The sequence below is a fragment of the Scyliorhinus torazame genome, chromosome 15, assembly GCF_047496885.1.
Source record: "Scyliorhinus torazame isolate Kashiwa2021f chromosome 15, sScyTor2.1, whole genome shotgun sequence".
NCBI lineage: Eukaryota > Metazoa > Chordata > Chondrichthyes > Carcharhiniformes > Scyliorhinidae > Scyliorhinus > Scyliorhinus torazame.
In genome coordinates, this window is record NC_092721.1 from 154,334,075 (window position 1) to 154,356,916 (window position 22,842).

At 48.0% G+C, this 22,842-nt stretch overlaps 1 protein-coding gene across 3 annotated transcripts in view; it reads right to left on the minus strand.

Annotated features, from left to right (window-relative positions):
* The window catches only part of LOC140391915 (protocadherin Fat 4-like), a 264,299-nt gene that overhangs the window by 170,511 nt on the left and 70,946 nt on the right, over nucleotides 1-22,842 (minus strand). For all 3 annotated transcript variants that reach the window (XM_072476961.1, XM_072476960.1, XM_072476962.1), the window contains exon 6: nucleotides 1,212-1,392. In XM_072476961.1, the coding sequence (XP_072333062.1) occupies nucleotides 1,212-1,392 (181 nt within the window). The remainder of the gene's footprint in view (nucleotides 1-1,211; nucleotides 1,393-22,842) is intronic.

Sequence of the window (22,842 nt, forward strand, 5' to 3'; positions counted from 1 at the left end):
TTACCCCGACAGCCGCCAAGATACTGTCTCCCTCAGGGACCTGACACCAGCAGATTCCACACACACACACCTCTCCAGCCCGGCGCCACCCTCCCCTACCCCGGCGCTCACACTATTAACCCCACCAACACCATCCGTCCTTCCCCTGCCCATGCCCGATGATGAAGAGGATTTCAGCACGCTCCCGGAGTCACCGAACATCAGGCCAGCATCGACATCGCCGCCACCGTTACGTCGCTCCCAGTGGAACATCAAGGCACCAGACCTGTTAAATCTCTAACTGGCACCGGACTTCAAAAGACATTTTTTTTTTCTGATCAAATACTGTAAATATAAATTCATTGCTGGATATAGTTCTCCACCTCCCATGCCGACTCAATTTTAACAGGGGGTGAATGTGGTAAACCACTGTTGCACCTGTATTAGGTGATGTAAGTTAGGACCTGTACTACAGGTTCACTGGTAGCCCCTGCCTGCTGGCTCCGCCCAGTAGGCGGAGTATAAATATGCGTGTCCTCCATTCAGCAGCCATTTCGCCAGCTGCTGTGGGAGGCCACACATCTTACAGCAATAAAGCCTCAGTTATATTCAACTCTAGTCTTTTTTCAATTGATCGTGCCTCAACCCCCTCCTCCCCAACCCACCAAAAACATACCCAGCCGAGGCACATAAAACCCAACCCAACATGTTAAGCTTTTGATAATTCCAAAATGTGTGGTCTGTCAGATTTGTGAATGAGACACAGAGGTTATCCCACATGTTTTTATCTTTCAGATAGATGTAGATGGAGGGGAGGCCGGCAGGGGAGTTGTCTGGAGGCCAGTTAGAAAGTTCTACACTGCCTCTAACAACATGCCTTAATGGTCTTCATCTTTCATTGAGTGGGTATCCTTCACATGCAATCCTGCCTCGGCCAAAATTGTCCGTGAGCGGGATGGAGCTAGCAAACCATCAGTCCAGATGGTAGCGTGGACTTACATGTCCTCCCACATCTGTGCTCATCCCCATTGGAGGGATAAAAATCCTACCCCCATTTTTTTAGAAGCAGAAAGCTTAATTTTTAATTATTGAAGTTAATATTGACAGGTTAACAAATGGATGGAAGGTTGAATGGATGATATCATTATATGAAGAGCTCAGAATTTCACAAACATGTAATATTTCTCAGGTGGATCTCTGTGTTAGTCGGAAAATCTGTGATGGCCTCACACCTGATTTGTCCATTCTCTCCAGCATCTGGATCGACAGCACAGATTGTTAAAACTGTTTGTCCAACGGGGGCAGCTTCACTCACAGTGACAGCGTACTGACTCTGCTCAAAGACTGGAGTGTTATCGTTGAGGTCATCAACAATTACTTTGACCGTCCCAAAGCCAGTAAGTGGTGGTAGACCTAGAAAATTCAAAGAAACTGATCAAGATTACAATATATTATCCCGTTACTGATCATAAACATATTAACACCGAGGGCACGATTTTCCCACTGCGTTGTGTCCGCCATCAATCCGGGCACACCAGGTGAATTCCGGGTGGCACACACATCGGGCTTCGCAACCGGCACAAAGCCTCATCCAAGTCACCCACCCCACGGCACCTGGCAAAATGTGGATCACTATTAGGCTCATTTAAATATGCGCAACCTACGTGATGCTGAATTCTCCTGGCGCCCGGGAGTCACCGGCTACACTGGCAAAGCCTCACTTGGGTGCCAATTAGTACGGTCTCCACAAGCAGAGACCAGACACAATAGCCACTCTGAGGGTGACGGAGGACGACTGCCTGCAGCTGCATTGTGTGGCAGCTCCCCATGTGGCCCCCATTAAGGTGACAGTACGGGTCAATGGTCACCCGCTCGAGATGGAGTTGGACACTGGCGCAGCGGTCTCCGTGATTGCCCAGAGGACATTCGACCGCATCAAGCAGGGTATACAGACCCTTACATTAACGGGCACACAGGCCAGGTTGGCCACCTACACGGTGGAACCATTGAACATTGCATGAACGACGATGACCCCTGTTGTTTATAGACGCCAGGAGGGGTGTTTCCCACTTATCGCGGTGTCGCGGCCATGGGCCCAGCCTGTTGGGTCGGGACTGGTTGCGCCATTTGCGGTTGCAGTGGCAGCACATCCTCCAAACAGTTTCTGGAGGGGTGACTGAGGTGCTAGGACGATACCCAGATGTATTCCAGCCCGGTTTGGGGAAAATAAAAGGGGCCGTAGCCCGTATCCAAGTCGAACTAGGAGCCATGCCGCGCTATTTCCGGGCGCGCCAGGTGTCTTACGCCTTGCTCGAAAAGGTAGAAGGGGAGCTCACTCATTTGGAGACTTTGGGTATTATCAGGCCCGTCCGTTTTGCTGACTGGGCAGCACCAATTGTACCTGTAATGAAGCCAGATGCCGCAGTTCGCTTGTGCGGCGACTATAAACTTACAGTGAATATGGCTTTCCGACTCGACCGATATCCAATGCCTCGCATAGATGATCTCTATGCGAAGCTTGCAGGCGGACTCTCGTTCACAAAATTAGATATGAGTCACGCCTACCTACAGTTGGAGCTGGACCCTGCCTCCCGACCATATGTAACGATTAATACACACCGGGGCCTCTATGAATATACACGTTTGCCCTTTGGAGTATCCTCTGCCTGCGCTATTTTTCAATGCGTTATGGAGGACATTTTGAGATGTTTACCGCGTGTCGCTGTCTACTTAGATGACGTTTTGATCACAGGGACGGCGGAGCAGGAATATTTTGAAAATCTGAAGGCTGTCCTTAGACGCTTTTCGGAGGCTGGAGTCCGTTTACGTTGCACAAAGTGCGTCTTTCAGGCGAAGGAAGTAGTCTACCTGGGTTATCGGGTGGACCGCGAAGGTTTGCACCCCATCGCAGAGAAGGTGCGCGCGATTCAACAGGCCCCCGCCCCGACTGACACTTCGCATCTTCGTTCTTTTCTCAGCCTCGTAAACTATTACGGGAAGTTCCTCCCCAATCTGGCAACTACGCTGGCCCTGTTGCACCTTCTGCTAAAGAAAAATCACACCTGGGTTTGGGGTCAGCCGCAAGAAACCGCTTTCCGGCGGGTAAAGCAACAATTGTGGTCGACTGGGTTACTAACCCACTATGATCCTGGAAAGCCTTTGCTCGGCACATGTGATGCATCCCCGTATGGTATTGGGGCTGTCCTGTCCCACAAGATGGAGAACGGGGCCGAGCGATCCATGTTCCTTTTATTAATCGACACCCAGTCTAAATGGCTAGAGGTGCATAAGATACTAGGCACAACGTCCTGCGCAACAATTGAGAAGATGCGTTTGTCTTTTGGTACTCATGGCCTCCCCGAGGTGCTGGCCACGGATAACGGCACTCCATTCACCAGTGAGGAGTTTGCGAGGTTCATGAAGATGAATGGCATACGCCATATCCGCACTGCCCCTTACCACCCAGCTTCAAATCGGTTGGCGGAGCGCGCAGTGCAGACATTCAAACGAGGCCTAAAGAAGCAGTCTTCCGGGTCAATGGACACGAGACTGGCTCGCTTTTTGTTTTCGTATAGGACCACCCCCCATGCAGTGACTGGGGTAGCTCCCGCAGAACTCCTAATGGGCCGGAGACTTTGCACCCTCCTTAGTATGGTTTTCCCGGATATTGGCGCAAAAGTAGGCCGCACACAAGAACGGCAGAAATAGGGTTTTTCTCGGCATCGGCCGATTTGGCAGTTTGTGCCCGGTGACCCAGTGTTAGTTCGCAATTTCGCTGGTGGTGCCCAGTGGGTCCCTGGCGTAATCTTTCGCCAAATGGGCCCTATATCTTACTAGGTGCAAGCCCAGGATCGTCTCCAGCGCAAACATGTAGACCACGTTCGGTCCAGAAGACTAGCCCTTCCAAAGATTCCCCGCCCCCGGAGCTCATTTCTACAGCCACAGAGACCAGAGACAATGGAAAGCAGTCCTCACAATCTTCCTCTGGTGCCTCACTCAAAGCCTGCGCAGGTCGTTACAGAACTGAATGGAGATAGAGACGCCGAGATGTACCGTGGGGTACTTGTGTTCTTCCTATCCTTGAAACTCGTGTTGGATTCTTCATGGCCCTCACAAAAGTTAAGTTGACAATTACCTTGACCAGCATTGTTTAAGTGATGAGATGCATTAGAGTACATTGAAAAAGTGCCATAATGCATTCAAAACTGTGGAACATGTACGGGGAAAATCAGTAAGATTTGGGAATTGGCATTTAAATGTTTAGAGGTCTACACTTTTGGAAGAAAATACCCTGATGTTGAACGTTTTTTGAAAATATTATTCACCTGTTCAACTCCCAAGGTTAATGCGATATCTGATTTGAAATTGAAGACACGGGGGGGATTTCCGATGGGCGGAGTGGGGATTTCCTGTTGAGATTGGCCCCAACCCCCGCCAATGATATAATGGGGATCTTGCCATGAAAAATTGGGAACTCCGTTAGCATACATTACCATACACTTTGCAGGTCTCCCCACAGTATCATTCCCCCCATGTAGGAAAGTCCACCCCTGCCAGCATGGCATCACATCGGCAGGGTTTACAACAGCTTTTGTAAAACGGGGAACTGGCGAACAGTAAGGGTAAGTATAGCCCCTGGGGAGGCGAGGGTCATGCACTGCTGGGGGATTCTATTGGGGGAGGTTCTGTGAGGTGTTCCTGCATCCATGGGGGGGGGGGTTCCGTGGGGTATTTGTGGGGGTTTTTTTCAGATAGAGGCGGCCTTTAATAAAGTTGCCTCGATCTGTCAGGAGACAAGGGTACCGGCGGGCCGGACTCTGAATGGGCCCACCCCACCAGCATGACATCGTGGTTTCCACCACTTCCATTTTTTTAATGTGTTTAAAATTACAGAGGGTAACCCAGCAGGCCACTGGTGGGCTGCCTTTCGCATTTCCCGCTGGAGAGAACACCTGGGAAAGAAATTGGAAAATTCAGCCCATCATCTGTAGCTTGTGGAATAAAAGGTCATCTTGTTTTCAGTTTCAGTGGAATCTGTTGTTTAATTTGGTAGCTGGGGCTATTACGAATGCTTGGCTGAGGTTTAAAAGATCCAGATTGACTTATCTCAGCAGGAACTGTGTCTACAATTAGCGTGACAGCTCGAAGAGGTTATTAAAGGTTTACCTATCAGATTGACCACTTGAGATGCAAATCTTTTTGAATGGCTTTTGTGAATAAGGACTTTTTTATTATAAGGTGAGTTTGATTGATAGCTCTATTAGATTGTTCGAATGTTATGTTTTACTGTCCAGTTCAAAGACATGGGGCTGGATTCTCTGCCCTAGGCGCGCCACATTTCCATTTCACCCCGCCGGCAGGATGCTCCGTTGCGCCAGCCGGTCAATGGGGTTTCCCATTGTGGGACAGCCCCACGCCATCGGGTGGCCCCCAGCCTGCCAGCAAAACGGAGCAACCTGCCGGCGGATAATCCGGCCCGTGGCTCCTGTGGCCTGCTCATAGTGACTACTGTTGAGTAGCTATAGAGCAGCACAGAGGGAGTATGAGGGGACATGTAGGAGGCATGGAGAGTATGAGAGAGCATGGGGGTTATGGGGAACATAGCGGAGGCATGGGGATGTGTGAGGACGCACTGCTAGGATTTACCTGCCCTGTCGTAGTGGGATCACAGGGAATTCGGTGACCCAACCAAAAGTCCATTGACATTTGGCAGGACTGGAAGATCCTGCCCATAGAAAGGGCATAGGGGTGTGTGGATTTGTGTGAGGGGCTGTAGGTGATGAGGTATAGAGTGCATTAGAATGAAGTTGGAAGCTGGGCTGATGATCCCAAGAACTGAGGTAGGCCCTCTAACCAGCTTGTCTCCTTAGAGAATTCCAAAGATTCCCAACCTCAGCCAAGCATTCATAATAAGCCTAAGTGGCTTCCACCCTTATTTTGAAATTGTGTCCCCTGGTTTTATACTCCACAACCGGGTGACACATCGTTCCTGCATCTACCCTGTCTATCCCTTAAAGTATTCTGTCAGTTTCATTGCTATCCCCTTCCATTTTCTGAAACTCTAGCGAATACAGGCCAGATTTCCGCAATCTGTCTTCATAGGACTGTCTTGCCATCCCAGGAGCAAGTTTGGTGAACCTTTGTTAAACTCCCTCTATTGCAATAATATCCTTTATAAAGTGAGGGGACCAAAAGAACAAAGAACAGTACAGCACAGAAATGGGCCCTTCGGTCCTCCAAGCCTGTGCCAATCATGATACCTGTCTAAACTAAAACCTTCTGCACTTCCAACATCCATATCCCTCTATTCCCATCCTATTCATGTATTCGTCAAGATGCCTCTTGAACATCACTATCGTATCTGCTTCCACTACCTCCCCCAGCAGTGCGTTCCTGGCACTCACCACCCTCTGTGTAATAAAATTGCCTCGCACATCTCCTCTAAACATTCCCCCTTGCACCTTATAATAGCATTTGGACATCCTGAATTCTCCCTCAGTGTACCCAAACAGGCGCTGGAGTGAGGCTACTAGGGGATTTTCATAGTAACTTCATTGCAGTGTTAATGTAAGCCTACTTGTGACAATAATAAAGATTGTTATTATTAGTAAACCTATACAGAACTACACACAGTACTCCAGGTGCGGTCTAACCAAGGTTCAATACAATTGAAGCAAGGTTTCACTGCTCCTGTAAGTTTTATATTCCTTTAAATTACCAACCCATTTCGCATTTTAGTCAGATTTGTATGGAAGGCAGCCGAATGAAGTTCAAATAATTTCCTTGTTCTTTCTCTCAGCTGTTCTTCCTCCAGCAGAGACTAAAATATTCCAATAATTCATCTCCTTTCTTCAGATATTCATAAATCTTTTATTTTTGCCCAAGGGTTTTCTCAAAGCAATATTACATTGTTTATTATAGTCATGGCGCAAGTCATAGTCATGGTCAGAATAGTCATGGTCACAATCATCCTAATGATGAGTGGGAGGGGGTCAGCGGGTAATAAACCCTAACAAAACATGACCTCATCCACTGCATTGGTACCTTCCACCATTTCTACATCGGGGGTGTGGGGGGAGGTGGGATGCTTCATAAATATATCAAAATCAGGCTCACACTGTGATTTCAATGTAACTTTCAATGTAACATTTACGTTCCACAGCGTTCAGGGAAAGGGATGTGAGAGATGTAACGTCCTAAGAGTTAGAGATTTTCCTGACACTTCTCGTGGGTCTGGCGTAGCAGGAGTGTTCCCTCCCAACCCTCCCGCAAACCTTTTGCCTCCCTTCTGCCAATTGTGGCCGCACGTTTGCCTATAACACTATCAGCGACCTCTCCCTTGAAGTCGACCTGAACTCTGCTCCTCCCCCTCAATTGCTTGGAATGGTCCCCGACATCAATCCCCTACCGTCTATCTGCCCAGCAGTTGTCCAGTCTGTCAAATGGTTAGCTACCGGATAGGAAACAGAATGCGAAAATGATAACGGGATCCTGTGCTAAATTTGGGCAAATCCGCTACACCCTGTCCTTGCCAGGTTTCTCGCACAACCCCCCCACCTCCCCACAAATATTGGGCCAGGATGTCAAAAAAAAAATTCCGCTCAGTTTCAAGCCTCTCCTTTGGTGTTTTCTTGCTACATTCCTGGGCCCCTTCTACTGCCATTGCATTTGATAGACAGTTTTAAAACAGCAAAGCTGCCCTTTTCATGCTGAACTGATTCACTGCCTCCAATGGTTTTATAGACATCATTAGCACTTCAAGTCACCCAATACGATAATTTGGATTTCCCAGTTAACTGTCCCTGCCTGGATTTTTAAAAAAATAATTTAGTCTTAATGCACAGAAATTTCCATTAAAGTGAATGGCATTTAAGGTAGGAAAATAAAATCTTCTTGTGAGAAAAACAGGCAATTCTGTTAAATCAACAAATAAGGTGCAAATCGGAGCCAGAGTTGCAATATGATTGTCTGTGATAGCATAGGCTGCCAAGTAGTTAGCTTAAGCAGCCATCCTCATTGATTAGTAGAGTACACGGCATTATTGAATTAAAAACATTCGGACGATGAAACAACAGAAGCCCCAAAGAAATTAACACGTTTTTTTTTTTTTTTACTTGACTGGAGAAACCTGTATACATATGCTGCAGATGGTAACACAACAGACTTGTGGACATTCAACACTACAGACAATTCAACTAATGTTAGCAGTTTCCCATGTGCAACCTTTCTTTTTAACAACTCTAAAGTAGAAATAGTCGCTTGGTAGTGTAGAACTTGAGCATTGTTGAAAAAAGGAGACATGCTGTTGAAGTTTTTCATCTTGCACTCATCAGAATAGAATTCACAAGAATACCATTTTGAAAGGCAACAACAATTTATACTACAATGTATACATGAGAGGAGAGTGCTGATTGGTTGTCAAATTCTCTTAGGTGTCAGAGTCCACCTGTCCTAGTAATAAGGGATTTGATAGAAAGGGAATCAGACAGGCCTTTCTGTCACTATAAATATGACTCCAGGATGGTGAGTTGTCTCCCTGGTGCCAGGATAAAACATGTCATGGAGTGGCCACAAGACAACCTTCTGGGGGAAGCGAAACAGCCAAAGGTTGTGGTACAATTTGATAGCAATGACATCGTTAGGAAGAGGAATGAGGCCCTGAAAGCAGATTTTAGGGAGTTACGAAATAATTTAAAAAGCAGGACCTCAAAAGCAATGATCTCTGGATTACTTCCAGAGCCACATTCTAGTGAGCATTGGAGTAGAAGGATTGATCAATTGAACATATGGCTGGAGAATTGGTACAGAAGGAACGGGCATTTGGAACTGGTTCTGGGGCAGGTGGGGCCCGTACAAGGACTGGAACTCACAGGGAGATTTGCTAGTGCTATTGGAGAGAGTTTAAACTAGTTTGTTGGGGGTTTGGAAACCTGAGGGGTAGCTCCAATGGGAAATAAGTAAAGCTTATAATAGGAAGAAGAAAAGTAGTAAGTAAAATTAGAAGGCAGGCAAAATGAAGGTGAGCATCAACTAGGCTTAGAAAGAGGAATAATGTCAAAAAGACAAAGTTAAGGGCACTCTACCCGAATGCACACCAGCCACTCAGTTGTATTCAACAGCTATAAAGGAAACAAAAGGGAATGAAACCAGACGGACTATCCAGCATTGACCTAGGCACCGGAATCAACAAAGTCAAACCCAGCTCCGTTGACCCTGCAAAGTCCTCCTCACTAACATTTGAGGACTTGTGCCGTCTCATAGACTAGTCAAACTCAGCCTGACATAGTCATACTCATGGAATGATACCTTACAGATAACGTCCCAGACACCATCATTGCTCAAGAGGCTCAACACCATCAATACCAGGAATGTTCCTCCTTGAAAGTGAATGCAGTGCAGGAAGGAGTTTAATGACCTGACACAAATTGTCACGGTGAGTTCAACTTTAAATGGTAACTGCAATACTAGCCTCACCCACTGCTCAATTCACAATACCCATATCACTGTGAAGGAATGGGTTAAGAAACATTCCAATTAGATGTCTCACTGATCCAATAATTGGCACTGATATGTAAAGAGGCTACAGGTGGCCTTGGGAGCATGTGATGTGATAGAGTTTGGAGCTGAGTGTGTTCAAGGAAAAATAAAGGTGCTTGGGAAAAGGAGCAGAACTCTTGACTCTTTACTCAACAGCAGCCTGAGGTGAACATTGGTAGCAGAGGATGGTTGCTGTATAAATGTAAAGGGTTGAAAGATACTTTTCCAGGAAAAATAAAACGTTTTTTTCAACCAAGGAGTGAGTGAGAAGGAAAAAGAAAATATGGCTGGACCTAGGATAAAGATGGCCGGATATGACTGTCCACCATTATTTTCTGAAAGGGGATTGTACGACCAATGGAGAAGTGCAGTTGTTATGTGGACTATGGTAACTGCCTTGGGAAAGAGGAAACAAGGTATGGCATTGGCTTTTTCTCTACCTTTATGAGAGTAAAATCCGAAGCAAAGTATTTTCTGAACTGGAATTCGAAGAGTTAGACTCAGAAGAAGGTCTGGAGACTCTATTACAGTTTATGGATAAGATTTATCAAAAGGATGACTTGTTAAGTGCGTATGAGGCCTGGTCAGAATTCAATAGATTCCAGAAAACAGAGGATATCTCTGTTGAGGATTATATAATGGAATTCAGCAGACTATACAAAAGCCTGCACAAACACCATCTGGAATTTTCACAATCTGTGTTGGAATTTAAGTTGCTAGAGTGTCCAATATGTATTGGCTCCTGGTTTTGACAGGAGTTAAGTTTGCGGATAATGGTACCTTATTCGATCAGATGATGGAGGCCTTAAAGAGGTTCCTGGGGAAACATTTAATTCCTATGGGTCTCATGTCACGAATGGGTCAGTCAGCAATAAAGCAGACTATGGAAGATACACTACTGACAGGATGGCGAGATCGTATGGCTACGAACAGGTTATGAGAGTATGGAAGGAGATCGGGACCCAGAAATTATGAGGACAGGAACTTATTTAAAATTTATAATAGAAGGAGGACATGGAGAATGGAAATAGGAAAATGAACCCGGGGTATGATAAATCAATGTTTTCGATGTGACTCTCAATACTATTATGCTTTCAACTGCCCAACACGTTATAACAGAGTGTTTGAAGCTACAAATGTCATGGAAGAGTCGGAAGAGGAAAAAGATAGTGACCAGAAAGAAGGCATTGTCCTCTTAACAAGCAGTTTACTCCAGTAATGAGGGTGTTGGTTGCAGAATCCTTCAATTGTGCTGTATTGGACAGTGGCTGCACATCTACTGTGTGGAATTGACTGGTTAAAATGTTACCTGGACTCCTTGAATGTTGAAAATCGTAACAAGGTTAAGGAATTTGAAAGTTCCACAAGTTTCAGGTTTGGGGATGATAATACTCTGAAGTCGCCGAAAAGAGTGGTGATCCCTTGCACTATTGCTGGAGTGAATCATTTCATTAGCACGGATGTTGTATCAAGTGAGATACCTTTGCTTCTGAGCAGACCGTCGATGAAGAAAGCACACATGAGACTTCTGGTGGTGGCTATGAAGGAGTAAATCGCACATTTGGTGGCTCCTGCTCGGGTCGGACTTTTGGACCTTTTCCCACGATTTTCTACCGGACTTGAATTGAAAAATTAATGACAGAGGCAATTGTGTACTGAATTCCCACATCGGTGCATGGAGAGAAGGACTAGAAGTGCTCACAAAGGCAGGAACATAAAGACCGAGAAGGCTTGGGCTGAAGCTGCAGCGGGAGAGCATGGCGTAGGACCGGACCTCTGGTTTGTCGAACCAGCGGTCAATAAAGCAGCTGATGCAAGTTATTCAGGAAGGCTTCACTAAGCAGAAACGGGACTGCTTCGACCCGATAAGAGTCAATTGAGCAGATGGAGCTTTGATTGGATGCCCAAGATCTGGCGATCCAGAAAGTAGAGAAGGCGCTGGCTGACCAGGAGGAACATCAAACCACGGTAGAGTTGGAGGTGGGGTTGCTGAGAGACCAGTAGTAAAAGCTCCTGGAGAAGGTGGAGGACCTAGAGAACAGGTCGTGCTGGCAGAACTTGAGAATCGTTGGGCTCCCGGAGGGGTCCGAAGGAACGGTCGATGGGGCATACATCGCGGACATGTTTGAGAAGCTGCAGGGGGATGGGCATTCTCCTGACCCTTGGAGATGGACAGAGCTCACAGAGCACTCGTGAGGAAGCCACGAATGGGAGACCCCGAGGGCAATGGTGGTGAGATTCCATAGGTACTTGGATAAGGATTCTATAGTAGGCCAAGCAGACATGGAGCTGCAAATGGGACAACATTATCCTGGGAATCTGCCAAGACCTGAGTGCGGAGGTGGCCAGGAGAAGAGCGAGCTTTAACCAGATCAAGTCGACCATTTTAAAGAAAAAGGTGAAGTTCGGACTGCTGTATCCGGCCCGTCTCTGGGTCACGCACGAGGAACAGCACTTTTATTTCAAGTCACCTGAGGATGCGCTGGACTTCGCGAAAAGGAAAGGATTGGTGGTGGACTGAGAACTTTTGAAGTTTGCTGCAACATTCATGTTTTTTTTTTTTAAAAAGTTTCTCGTTTTTTGTTTTGTGGATGCTGTCTGTAATGCCTTTTATACTATTTTGGGCCAGTTGCAGAGATGAGTAAGTTAAGGTTTATATTTGCACTGTTGGGGGATGGAGGTTTGCTTGTTTAGATTTTGGATCTCTTACTTGATTTTTGTTAGCGGTTTTTTTTCTTCCTGTTTTTTCTGTCTGGCAATTGTGTTGGGATTGTTTGTCATTGGAATATGTATATATGAGCGGTGGGGAGGGAACAATAGGTGGGAGACTTTTTGGCGCCAGGGGTGGAGGCCACCAAGCTAGCTGGGCGGGCTAGCTCATGGAAGCGTAGTGGGGGTGTGCATATGTTGGGTTAATTAAAGGGGTTGAGTTATGCTGTGTTGTTACTCGGGGGGGGGGGGGAAGAATGTTCGCCTGATGAGGGAGGGACGTGCTAAGGGACAGAGAGGAGGTTGGGGGCGGAGGCTGCCTGGAGGTGGGCCAGTGGAGGTGCAGAGCATGGGCTGCAGGCTGGCCCAAAATAGGGGATGGCTGATCGGCGAAGGGGGGGGGGGAATGAGCCCCCTAACTAGGCTGATCACCTGGAATGTATAAGGGGTAAATGGGCCGGTCAAGAGGGCATGCGTATTCACGCATCTCAGGGGACTGAAGGCGGACGTGGTAATGTTGCAGGAGACTCACCTTAAAGTAGCTGACCAGATTAGATTGAGTAAAGGCTGGGTCAGTCTGGTCTTTCACTCGGGGCTAGATTCAAAGACTAGAGAGGTTGCGATCCTGATCGATAAGCGGGTGGTGTTTGAGGCGGGTAGAATAGTCTCGGATGTGGGAGGTCAGTACATTATGGTCAGTGGGAAACTGGAGGGGGTGCAGGTGGTATTAGTAAATGTGTATGCGCCAAATTGGGACGATGTGGAGTTCATAAAGCGGATGCTGGGGAAGATACCGGACCTGGACTCGCACAAGCTGGTCATGGGAGGGGACTTCAACACACTTATTGACCCTGGTCTCGACCGGTCAGGCTCAAAAACAGGCAGGGTGCCAGCAATGGCAAAGGAACTAAAAGGGTTCATGGAGCAGAAGGGGGTGGGGAAGGGGGGGGGGGGTGGATCCATGAAGATTTGGGCAGCCTGTTGCTAACTTTTGCCTTAGTTTAATTGCTCTGTTTTATCACCTTTGCTCTTGAGTCGCCAGGTATCTTTATGATACCGCCACGTGGTTCAAGTCCGAGTAATGATCAATAATCCAATACACCGCTTAGTAAGATTTAAATCAAAGCACATTTATTATACACAGTAATCACTACTCATGCACAAATTCTATGTCTAAGCTACTTCTACAGCTAACAAGCCAATACTTAACTTGGAACTGGCCCACCAGGTCAGGGAAACGAATGGCCTTCCGTTCGGGTTCTGAGCCTGCGGGATTCGAAGTTGGTACAGATTGGTAGCTAGGAGCGCCTATCTCGTAGCGAGCGTTGAAGTAAGACTTACTGGATATCGGCGGCGGCTGAACCGGTCACTGTCGAGGGTTGGTTCGCGTTGCTGAGTGACCCGGTCAAGAAGAACGATTTAGGGGCAGCACGGTAGCATGGTGGTTAGCACAAATGCTTCACAGCTCCAGGGTCCCAGGTTCAATTCCGGCTTGGGTCACTGTCTGTGCGGAGTCTGCACATCCTCCCCGTGTGTGCGTGGGTTTCCTCCGGGTGCTCCGGTTTCCTCCCACAGTCCAAAGGTGTGCGGGTTAGGTGGATTGGCCATGCTAAATTGCCCATAGTGTCCAAAATTGCCCTTAGTGTTGGGAGGGGTTACTGGGTTATGGGGATAGGGTGGAGGTGTTGACCTTGGGTAGGGTGCTCTTTCCAAGAGCCGGTGCAGACTCGATGGGCCGAATGGCCTCCTTCTGTACTGTAAATTCTATGATAATCTATGATTTGAACTTGGGCTTAATTCTTATAGTCCCCAGGGGCTTCCCGCCTTTCGAGGCGGACCCTGCACCTGGTTCCAATCACTTGGTTCGATTTTCTCCAATGCTGGAGAAAATCGAACGATTCCCTGATCGATCGGCGGTCCTGAGGTGGTCGTTCACCTCCTTTTGTGTAGGCTTCTGCTGGCGCCAAAGAGTCTGGCTTTGCTTTGTGTCTAAATGTTGCTCATTGTTCCTGGGGATTGCGCATTAGTATGCAGATGGCTGGTGTTTTGTTATGCTGATGGTTGCTGGTATCGATCTTGTCTGGCCTTTCCAGAGGTAAATACACAGTCAACCTGCAGCTGCTCATTTGTGTCCTGTTGGCTGACTTTCCCATCAGCCTTTGCCATTCGCCATTTTAAATCGGGAGTTAGCCATTTTAAGTGGCTACATTCTCTCCTTGTGATCCTAACACGAAGCGTGAAGGATCACATAACTATGTTGCTTTCCATTCCCTGACCTGGGGGGGGGGGACACTTCCTTCATGGCCTCTGCACTGGTCATAACTATGCAAAAGTGCGCTATGTCAAACAGGGACATGCATTACAAAACAATAAACTGGGAACCTCTAACTATTCTTAATACACTACACTCACTTAAACATTTCATCATCCTAACTTCCTCACCCATAGCATTTTATACATCAGTTTTCCTGGCTTGGCAGTCAAGCTCCGGATCGTACAATTTGCTCATGAACAGTTCTTTACATTTCTTTATTTACAATAAACGCAAGTGAATGCACTTTATTATAGATCGCGGGGGTCGGGGGTCTGGTCTTATCCGAGAATAGGGGATCTGATCCTATATACCGGGGTTCGAATGCGGTAGGCTCCCCTTCTCCATTTCCGTAGACGCATAGTCTGCACTATGCAGCAGAGTATCGCTAATACCAGTAAAGTTTCTATTACATAGGACAGGGAGTACCAGGTTATAAACCTGGCACACCAAGCTGATGTGGTGTCGCTGGTGACTGGGCTCTGGGTACTGCGGGGAAGTGAAATATTAACGGCTGGGGGGCTTGAAGTCATGGGGTTCGCGTTCACTCGCAACCAAATGTCCATTATTTTAATGCTGAACCATGTGAAGGAAGTCCTCATGGCTCTTCTCTTTCCTTTTCTTTCTTCTCTTCGATCCTGGAGCTTCTGGAGTTCTGTGGAAACAAGCATAGTGTCTGTAACTATCTTTGTTTAATATCTCGTACGATAGTGTGTCTGTCCTTTAGTGCCAATTACTCCCTTTATAATTGGTCACTATGTGTGACTCCCTCATTTTTTTTCAAAAATCGAATTTTAGGACAAGACACACTTCCAAATAATGAACCAGTGTGAGCCGTCTCGCAGACTGTGCAATTTACCATCCAAATGTTTCAGGATGTAAATAGCATGTGGTTGGCAACCTAAAGGTTACCAAAAACAAAACACAACTTTTTGAACGAAAAGTGCCAAAATGAGGTGCATATGGGCTGCGACCGGTAAGAGTTGGATGGAGTCCCCGGGTAGGACGGCTACCAATGCCGCGTCTCCCCTACCCGAGCATAGTTGACCAGAGGGGGGGTTCCCAGGCAGGGCGGGTCCCAAGCCGTTTCTCCACTGCCTGAGCAACCGACAAGAACGGGCAAGAAATGTAGTCATCGTGGTGGGGCTGCCGTAGTGGTTTTACCTTTGAACCAGAAGGGCAGTTACGAATGGGCGTTTGGTTCCTTAAACAGTCTCTGCAGACAAGCTCTGAGGTTTCTGCTGAACTAGTGTCTGGCAATGGTGAGTCTCTGTAGGCAAGTCCTCCGAAGTTTTGGCCGAATAGGCATGGGGCAGTGAGAAAAAATTCTCCTGTCGGACATACAACATTTAACAAACTTACAAACAACATAAAACATTCTGCAGGTTCCATCAGAAAGGACACCACTTCTCCCAAGTGGTTCCTTTTAAAACATCATCTGGACACCTCCGTTCTCGGTTGCGAACAGGGTCGCAAAGGGGTTCTCAGTTTGGGAGTCAGACCCAAGGTCGTCCTCTTCTCCCGGGTGCCAAACTGAGTGTATCAGGGCTGTATGGTGTGAGGTGGGATCGCTCTCGTCGTTGCGGACGAGTCGGAACGAGTTATCACGGTGCCAATAGTTGGTGTCTAGTTGTGTGGGGACAAAACCGGGGTCGTCATGGAAGGTCGGTGGTGGGGTTTATTTAGGAAGGTGATCATGAAGGGATCACTTGGATCGTAGTCGGAATCGCTGGGTGTGGGTCCTGTTGCATGGGGATAGTAGGGAGGGGTGCTGTGGCTATTGTCCGAGTCACAGTCGCTGTCTCTGCTGCTGCAGTCTGTGGGCGTTCCGGGGCGGAGTGTATATTTCGGGGGTGGAGTCGAGGTTGAGTCCGTGGCTGAGCTGGACGTGTTGGGGGATGGTAGGGTTACGTTGGCTGTGGGCGGGGCATGGTGTGCTGCGTTGAGCATGACGTGGTGTGTGTGGTTCGACTGTGTTCCGTATGCCTTCAGCTGGTTTATATGGAACCACGCAGTCTTACCGTTGGGGTACTTTATTTTATAAACGGAAGGGCTTACTTTATCCGCAATGGAGTACGGACCCGAGTATTTTGGTGACAGGAATGTGCTGGGGTTATATACAGAGAGCATAACTTGCTGTCCTATACTGTACTCAGTCGCATGCACTGTCTTGTCGAAACAAGCCTTGCTCTGTTTCTTTCTGGTGCCCAATTTTGCTGCTGCTAGCTGAGCCGTTTTAACATTTGCAACTAATTGCTGTACTGCTTTCTCGTGTGTGAGGGCCGTCACTTCGGGGCTGGTCATGTCTAAACCTAACAAATATTCTGTGCCTTTCATGGGGCGTCCGGTCATGAGGGTGTGTGGGGTGTAACCTGTGGAAGTAGAAATTGTGTTACGCAAAAACATCAGCGCAAAAGGGAGGACTGAGTCCCAAGTGGTGTTGTTCTGCTGGACCATTTTTCTGAGGGTGGATTTTAGGGTCCGATTCATGCGCTCCACGATACCACTCGACTGTGGAATGCTATGTGGAATTTTTGGGTGATGCCAAATATCGTGATGGTGTTCTGCATGACACGTCCCGTAAAATGGGAGCCTTGGTCAGATTCAATGCTGCGGGGGAGTCCCCATCTTGTAAAAAATGTGGTGGGTCAAAATCTTGGCTGTGGTTTTTGCAGTGTTCGTGAGGGCTGGGAATGCTTCCACCCATTTCGTAAATGTGTCAATTACCACAAGTACATATTTATAGCCATTCCTGCAAGGGGGCAATGGTCCTACAAAATCATTCTTGAGGTTAGTCCCGGGGCTGTTAACGGGTCGGGTGTGGCTGAGTTGAGCCTTTTTGGCATATCTGTCCGGATTATTCTGGGCACAGATAAGACAATTCTCGATGCAATGGTTTACATCTTCCTTTAAATTCGGCCACCAACAAAGCTGCTTGAGATGGGCTGTAGTGGGATCGATTCCCTGATGTCCATGACCGTCACGGAACAAGCAAATCAGTTGATTCCTGTCCTGTTCAGGAACCACATAAAGGGTGTCTTTTAACACCACACCGTCATGTGTTGTCAGTGCATTTCTAAACCTCTCTTAGGGAGCTGGATATTTTCCCTTTACAATCTCCCTGAGATTGCTGTCCTGCTTCTGGGCCTCCACTAGATCCTCGATCTTTGTCTGTGAGACCTGAATTGCACTCACTGGTGCGCTTTTGGAGGGTGTCCAAAGGTATCCATGCCTGGAACCTGCTTTGGCCAGTGCGTTGGCTTTCACATTTCCAGGGGGTGACTGTGGACTTTGATAATCCCATAAGTCCTGTTCTGGGCTCTCTGTAAAATATGACGGAGCAATGGGGCTGAGGGGAAGGGTTTTCCGTCTGCAGAAACAAATCCTCTTGCTTTCCACAGGGGCAGAAATTCCGTAAGGCTGTTGCAGACATAGAGGCTGTCCGAGTATATGTCTGCTGGGCTGGGGAAGGAATCTGGGTGCTCAACTATATATGCGATGGCCGCAAGCTCTGCTGCCTGCGCGCCTAAGTGGCCTGGCAGTTTTAACGATATTTCCTCAAGGGCACACCCCTGCGCGTCCTCGACATAGATACCGCAACCTGTTATCCGCCTCCCATCCAAGACTGTGGAAGATCCATCCACATAGATCTGTGTGGGCTCACACGTGTCCATGTGCGGGGGGCTCTGGGTTGAACTACCTATCTTTCTGGGGGGTGTTTTCGCAATAAAGGAGCCTGTGTTGTGGTGTGGAGAGATAATTTCGCGTTCATGGGGGGTTCCGGGGTATTGTAAGTTGTTGGCTAAATAAGTATGTGTCTTTGTCCTTTTAACAGTGATGTCCCGTCCGTGCAAGAGAAGGGTCCATCTCGCTGCTCTAATCTGACTGACTGTACCGTCCTGGAGTCGTCCGTCCAATCAAAGTTGGGTGGGGGTGTGTTCGGTGAGAATTGTAATGGGGTTCAGTCCGGTAATATATGAAAAATACTGCACTGCCCAAAATACTGCGAGCAGGTGCCTCTCACAGGCTGAAAATCCCTGCTCCACAGCATCTAAAAGTCTGGAGGCATAAGCTGCGGGCCTTAACTGGTCGTGCCGTTCCTGCAGGAGCACGGCTGAAAGGGTGCAGTCTGTGGTCGCTACCTCTATGGCGTAAGGGGAAAGCGGGTCTGGAACTTGTAGTGCGGGGGCTGCTATGAGTGCCTGTTCTAAAGAGTCCACAGCATCCGTGTGCTGCGGAAGCCATTCCCAGGGGGCTCCTTTCTTTAGGAGGTCTGAGAGGGGCGCTGCCTTGCTGGCGAAACCGTCAATGTGGTTTCGGCAGTAGCCAACCAGTCCTAAAAACGACCGGAGGGCTGAAACATTCTGGGGAAGGGTCTGGGGAAGGGGCAATTTGGCAATCTAGTCAATCCTTTTATGCTCGATCTTGCGTTTACCATGTGTGATAATTGTAGCCAAATATATCACCTTATCTTCCAAAATCTGGGCCTTTTGGGGGTTGACTTTACAACCGATTGAGTGTAATAGTTCCAGGAGTTCGGACAGAAGCTCAATGTGCTCTTCCTTGGTGTCTGTCTGCAGTCGTAGGTTGTCTACATACTGTACCAGACATTCGGGGCGAGAGAATTTGGCTAAACCATTTGCCAGCTGTCGGTGGAAAATGAAGGGGGAGTTGTGGAATCCTTGTGGCAGGCATGTCCACGTGTACTGCTGTGCTTTAAAGGTGAAGGCAAATTTGTACTGGCACGCCTTTGCCAATGGAATGGACCAGAATCCATTACTGACATCCAAAACCGTAAATAATCGGGAATTCAGTCCCTGCTTGAGCATGGTCTCGGGACTTGTTGTTACTGTGGGGGCTGCTGCGGGGGTGACTTTGTTGAGTTCCCGGTAATCGATGGTCAGTCGCCATGATCCAGCGGGCTTTCTCACTGGCCAAATCGGGACATTATTAGTGGATCTAAGTATGCCCTGCTCTAATAAGCTTTCTATTACCTTGGAGATTTCTCCCTCTGCCTCTTGGGGAAATCCATACTGTTTTGGGGGTCTAGGGTCAGGTCCTGTTATTTGTACGGAGCCAGTCATCCGTCCACAGTCGTGTTTGTGGGTCGCGAATGCTGTCCTGTTCTTTTGCAGAACTGCCCTAACCTGCTTGTCCATGCTAAGCGTGGTCAGGTTGAACCAAAATTCGCCTACTGCGCTAATTTTGTTCGCATACTCTCCTATGTTGAGCGTTGCGGGGGCTCTTGCGGATTTTGCCATCTTCCAGACACACTGGTTGACTGGATCGAATGAAAGATTATGGGAATTCATGAAATCAATTCCCAGAATGTGTTCTGCTGTGTGGGGCAGGTCTGCTGTGTGGGGCAGGTCAACTAAAACCACGGGGTGCCTGGTGGTGATGTTACCGATTTGAATTGGTACAGGGGCTGTGATGTGTCCCTGCTGTGAGTGGCCTGTAAAGCCGCTGAGGGTGATAGTGGCTGTAGTGGGCCACGTGTCTTTTTGAAACAGGGTGGATGAATTTATTGTGGTGCGGGACCCTCCTGTGTCCCAGAGAGATTCGATGGGCTGTCCCTGAATTTTCGCTGCAACTGCCGGTCGTCTGGACGTAACCCAAAGGGTGTCGCAGACCCAACTGGGAGAGCCCGTACACCGTCAGTCCGTTCCGGTCAAGTCCGTCTGATCTGAACGGGCGCTAACGCTATGAATGGGCTCTGTCTTTTTCTTAATCAGAGTGCCCGTCTGCTGGGCTCTCTGTGGCTTTTTAGGGGCATTGCACTCCCTTGCGAAGTGTCCCAACTGTCCACAGTTGTAACAGTCCTGTGACTTGGGTGGGGGGGCTGTTCTTTCCCTCATTCACCCATGCAGGGTCCTGGTGTGTTGTTTTTACTGCCTGCATATCTGCGCCGGCCTGCTTTTCCTCGGTATTCTGGACTGCGGGTTTACTTTGAACAAATTGCTCCCAAGCGTGGGACAATCTTTTCACTACCCACTTCTCATTATGGGCCTCCTCTGAGGGATCATAACTCGCACAGGCTTTCTGTCCTGTTTCTGTGGCATGGGAGATAAGGGTGCGGGTCCATTTGACCATGTTGTCTGGGCACAAATGGGCACGGTCTAAGTCTCCACAGACTGCTACAAAGTGGATCCACAGGCGTCCAGCAAACGCTGTGGGGTGCTCGGATTTCTTTTGCCTACATTTGTTGAGGCCATCTACGGGGTCACCCCGGTTATACCCGATCGCATCCAGGATCGCGGTATGCATTTCTGCAAGGGTGCCTCCTCCTACATCCTGTGGTTCGGGAAGGGCTGCTGCTACTGAAGGATCTAAACTTAAAACTGTGAGCTTTATATGCTCTCTCTCATCCAGTCCGTACATGGTCGCCTGATGCTTTACTGTGGCAAAGAACTGGAGGGGGTCTGAGGTGGGGAGGAACGGTGTGATCTTATCGCATGCGTCCCATAATTGGGTCACTGTTAAGGGGGTGGAATATAGAAATTCCGCATCGTCCGATGTGGCTGTGCGGTGGGTGGTTACTGGGTTCATTGGAGCTTGAACTATCTGCTGTGTGGGGGGTTGGGGCGCTTTTCTCTTTTGTGGCTTTCCCTGCGCACATGTTCCCTGAACATATCTCTGCGCTGTTTCATTCAATTCTTCCCAATCAGGGCCGTCTTCCTGATCTAATTTTTCTCCAAAAGTTTCCTGAAACCCTTTTTGAACAGAAAGCAGCGATTGCAGCTCTGCAATCTGCTTCCGGCACTTTGCGTGGTCTAGCGTGCTTTGTCTTTGTTCTGTGGTGGCAGCATGGAGTGCTCTGAATGCTGCCTTGAGGTCACTACACTGTTTTTGTAATGCCTCTACTTGTTTTTCCGTTTCTTCTCGTACCAGGACTGCACGTTGCGTGTCCTGATAGGCCTTTTCGTATTGAGACTGGAAGCTGCTTAAGTGCGCCAGACAAGACTGGTGAGCCCTTTTGGTGTCATCCACCTCTCGATCTTTTGCTGCCAATTTCCTTCTCAAGTCTAAATTGTCCTTTTCTACCTCGCTTACATCGACCTTACTCATCCGATGTATGCCCTCTACTTCTTTCCGGAGCGTCCTAACGACCTCCTCTGTGCCTCGCAATTGTGCCAAGCAGGACACGATTGCCATCGGCTTGCGAGCTTTCCCTAAGCTCTTTTTGTGGATCTCGCTAAGGGTCTCCCACCAAGTTGTCCTATACTCCCAGGACCTGATTCCTCGTTGTCACAGAATTCATTCCAAAGGGGCCATCCTTTCCCTTTGAGATATTTCCTGATCTCTTCCTCCCAAATGGGACATTGTCCCACTCTACTGCTGCTGGTCGCTGCGACCGCAAATCATCTTTCCTATCCGAATGCTTCTTTTAAATTTGGAACAGGGGAGCTAAGGCGGTGCTGTAAATACGGGTACGGCTTTCGCTACTTTCCGATATACAAACTTCCGACAGTTTTGTCGCAACAAAAAAATCTATCAGTTTTACCTTATCGCCCTGTTAGTTACGCATGCATACACACACTTCCGAATTATGAGTATTGATCAGAACTGCTTGAACACTTGTGGTTTTCTGATTCCAATTGGATCTCTAATTCAAATTCTTGGTTCTCCCGGAGTGGTTTTCCACTTCTCGATTGGGTCCCGTCAGGATGTCGCCAAATAATGTTGCTAACTTTTGCCTCAGTTTAATTGCTCTGTTTTATCACCTTTGCTCTTGAGTCGCCAGGTATCTTTATGATACCGCCACGTGGTTCAAGTCCGAGTCATGATCAATAATCCAATACACCGCTTAGTAAGATTTAAATCAAAGCACATTTATTATACACAGTAATCACTACTCATGTACAAATTCTACATCTAAGCTACTTCTACAGCTAACAGGCCTATACTTAACTTGGAACTTAACGGGTTCTGAGCCTGCGGGATTCAAATTTGGTACAGATTGGTAGCTAGGAGCGCCTATCTCGTAGCGAGCGTTGAAGTAAGACTTACTAGATTTCAGCGATGGCTTAACCGGTCACTGTCAAGGGTTGGTTCGCGTTGCTGAGTGACCCGGTTAAGAAGAACGATTTGAACTTGGGCTTAATTCTTATAGTCCCCAGGGGCTTCCTGCCTTTCGGGGCGGGCCCTGTACCTGGTTCCAAGTGATTGGACTTTGTCCCAATCACTTGGCTCGATTTTCTCCAGTGCTGCGGTTCCCTGGTCGATGTGCGGTCCTGAGGTGGTCGTTCACCTCCTTTTGTGTAGGCTTCTGCTGGCACCAAAGAGTCTGGGTTAGCTTTATGTGT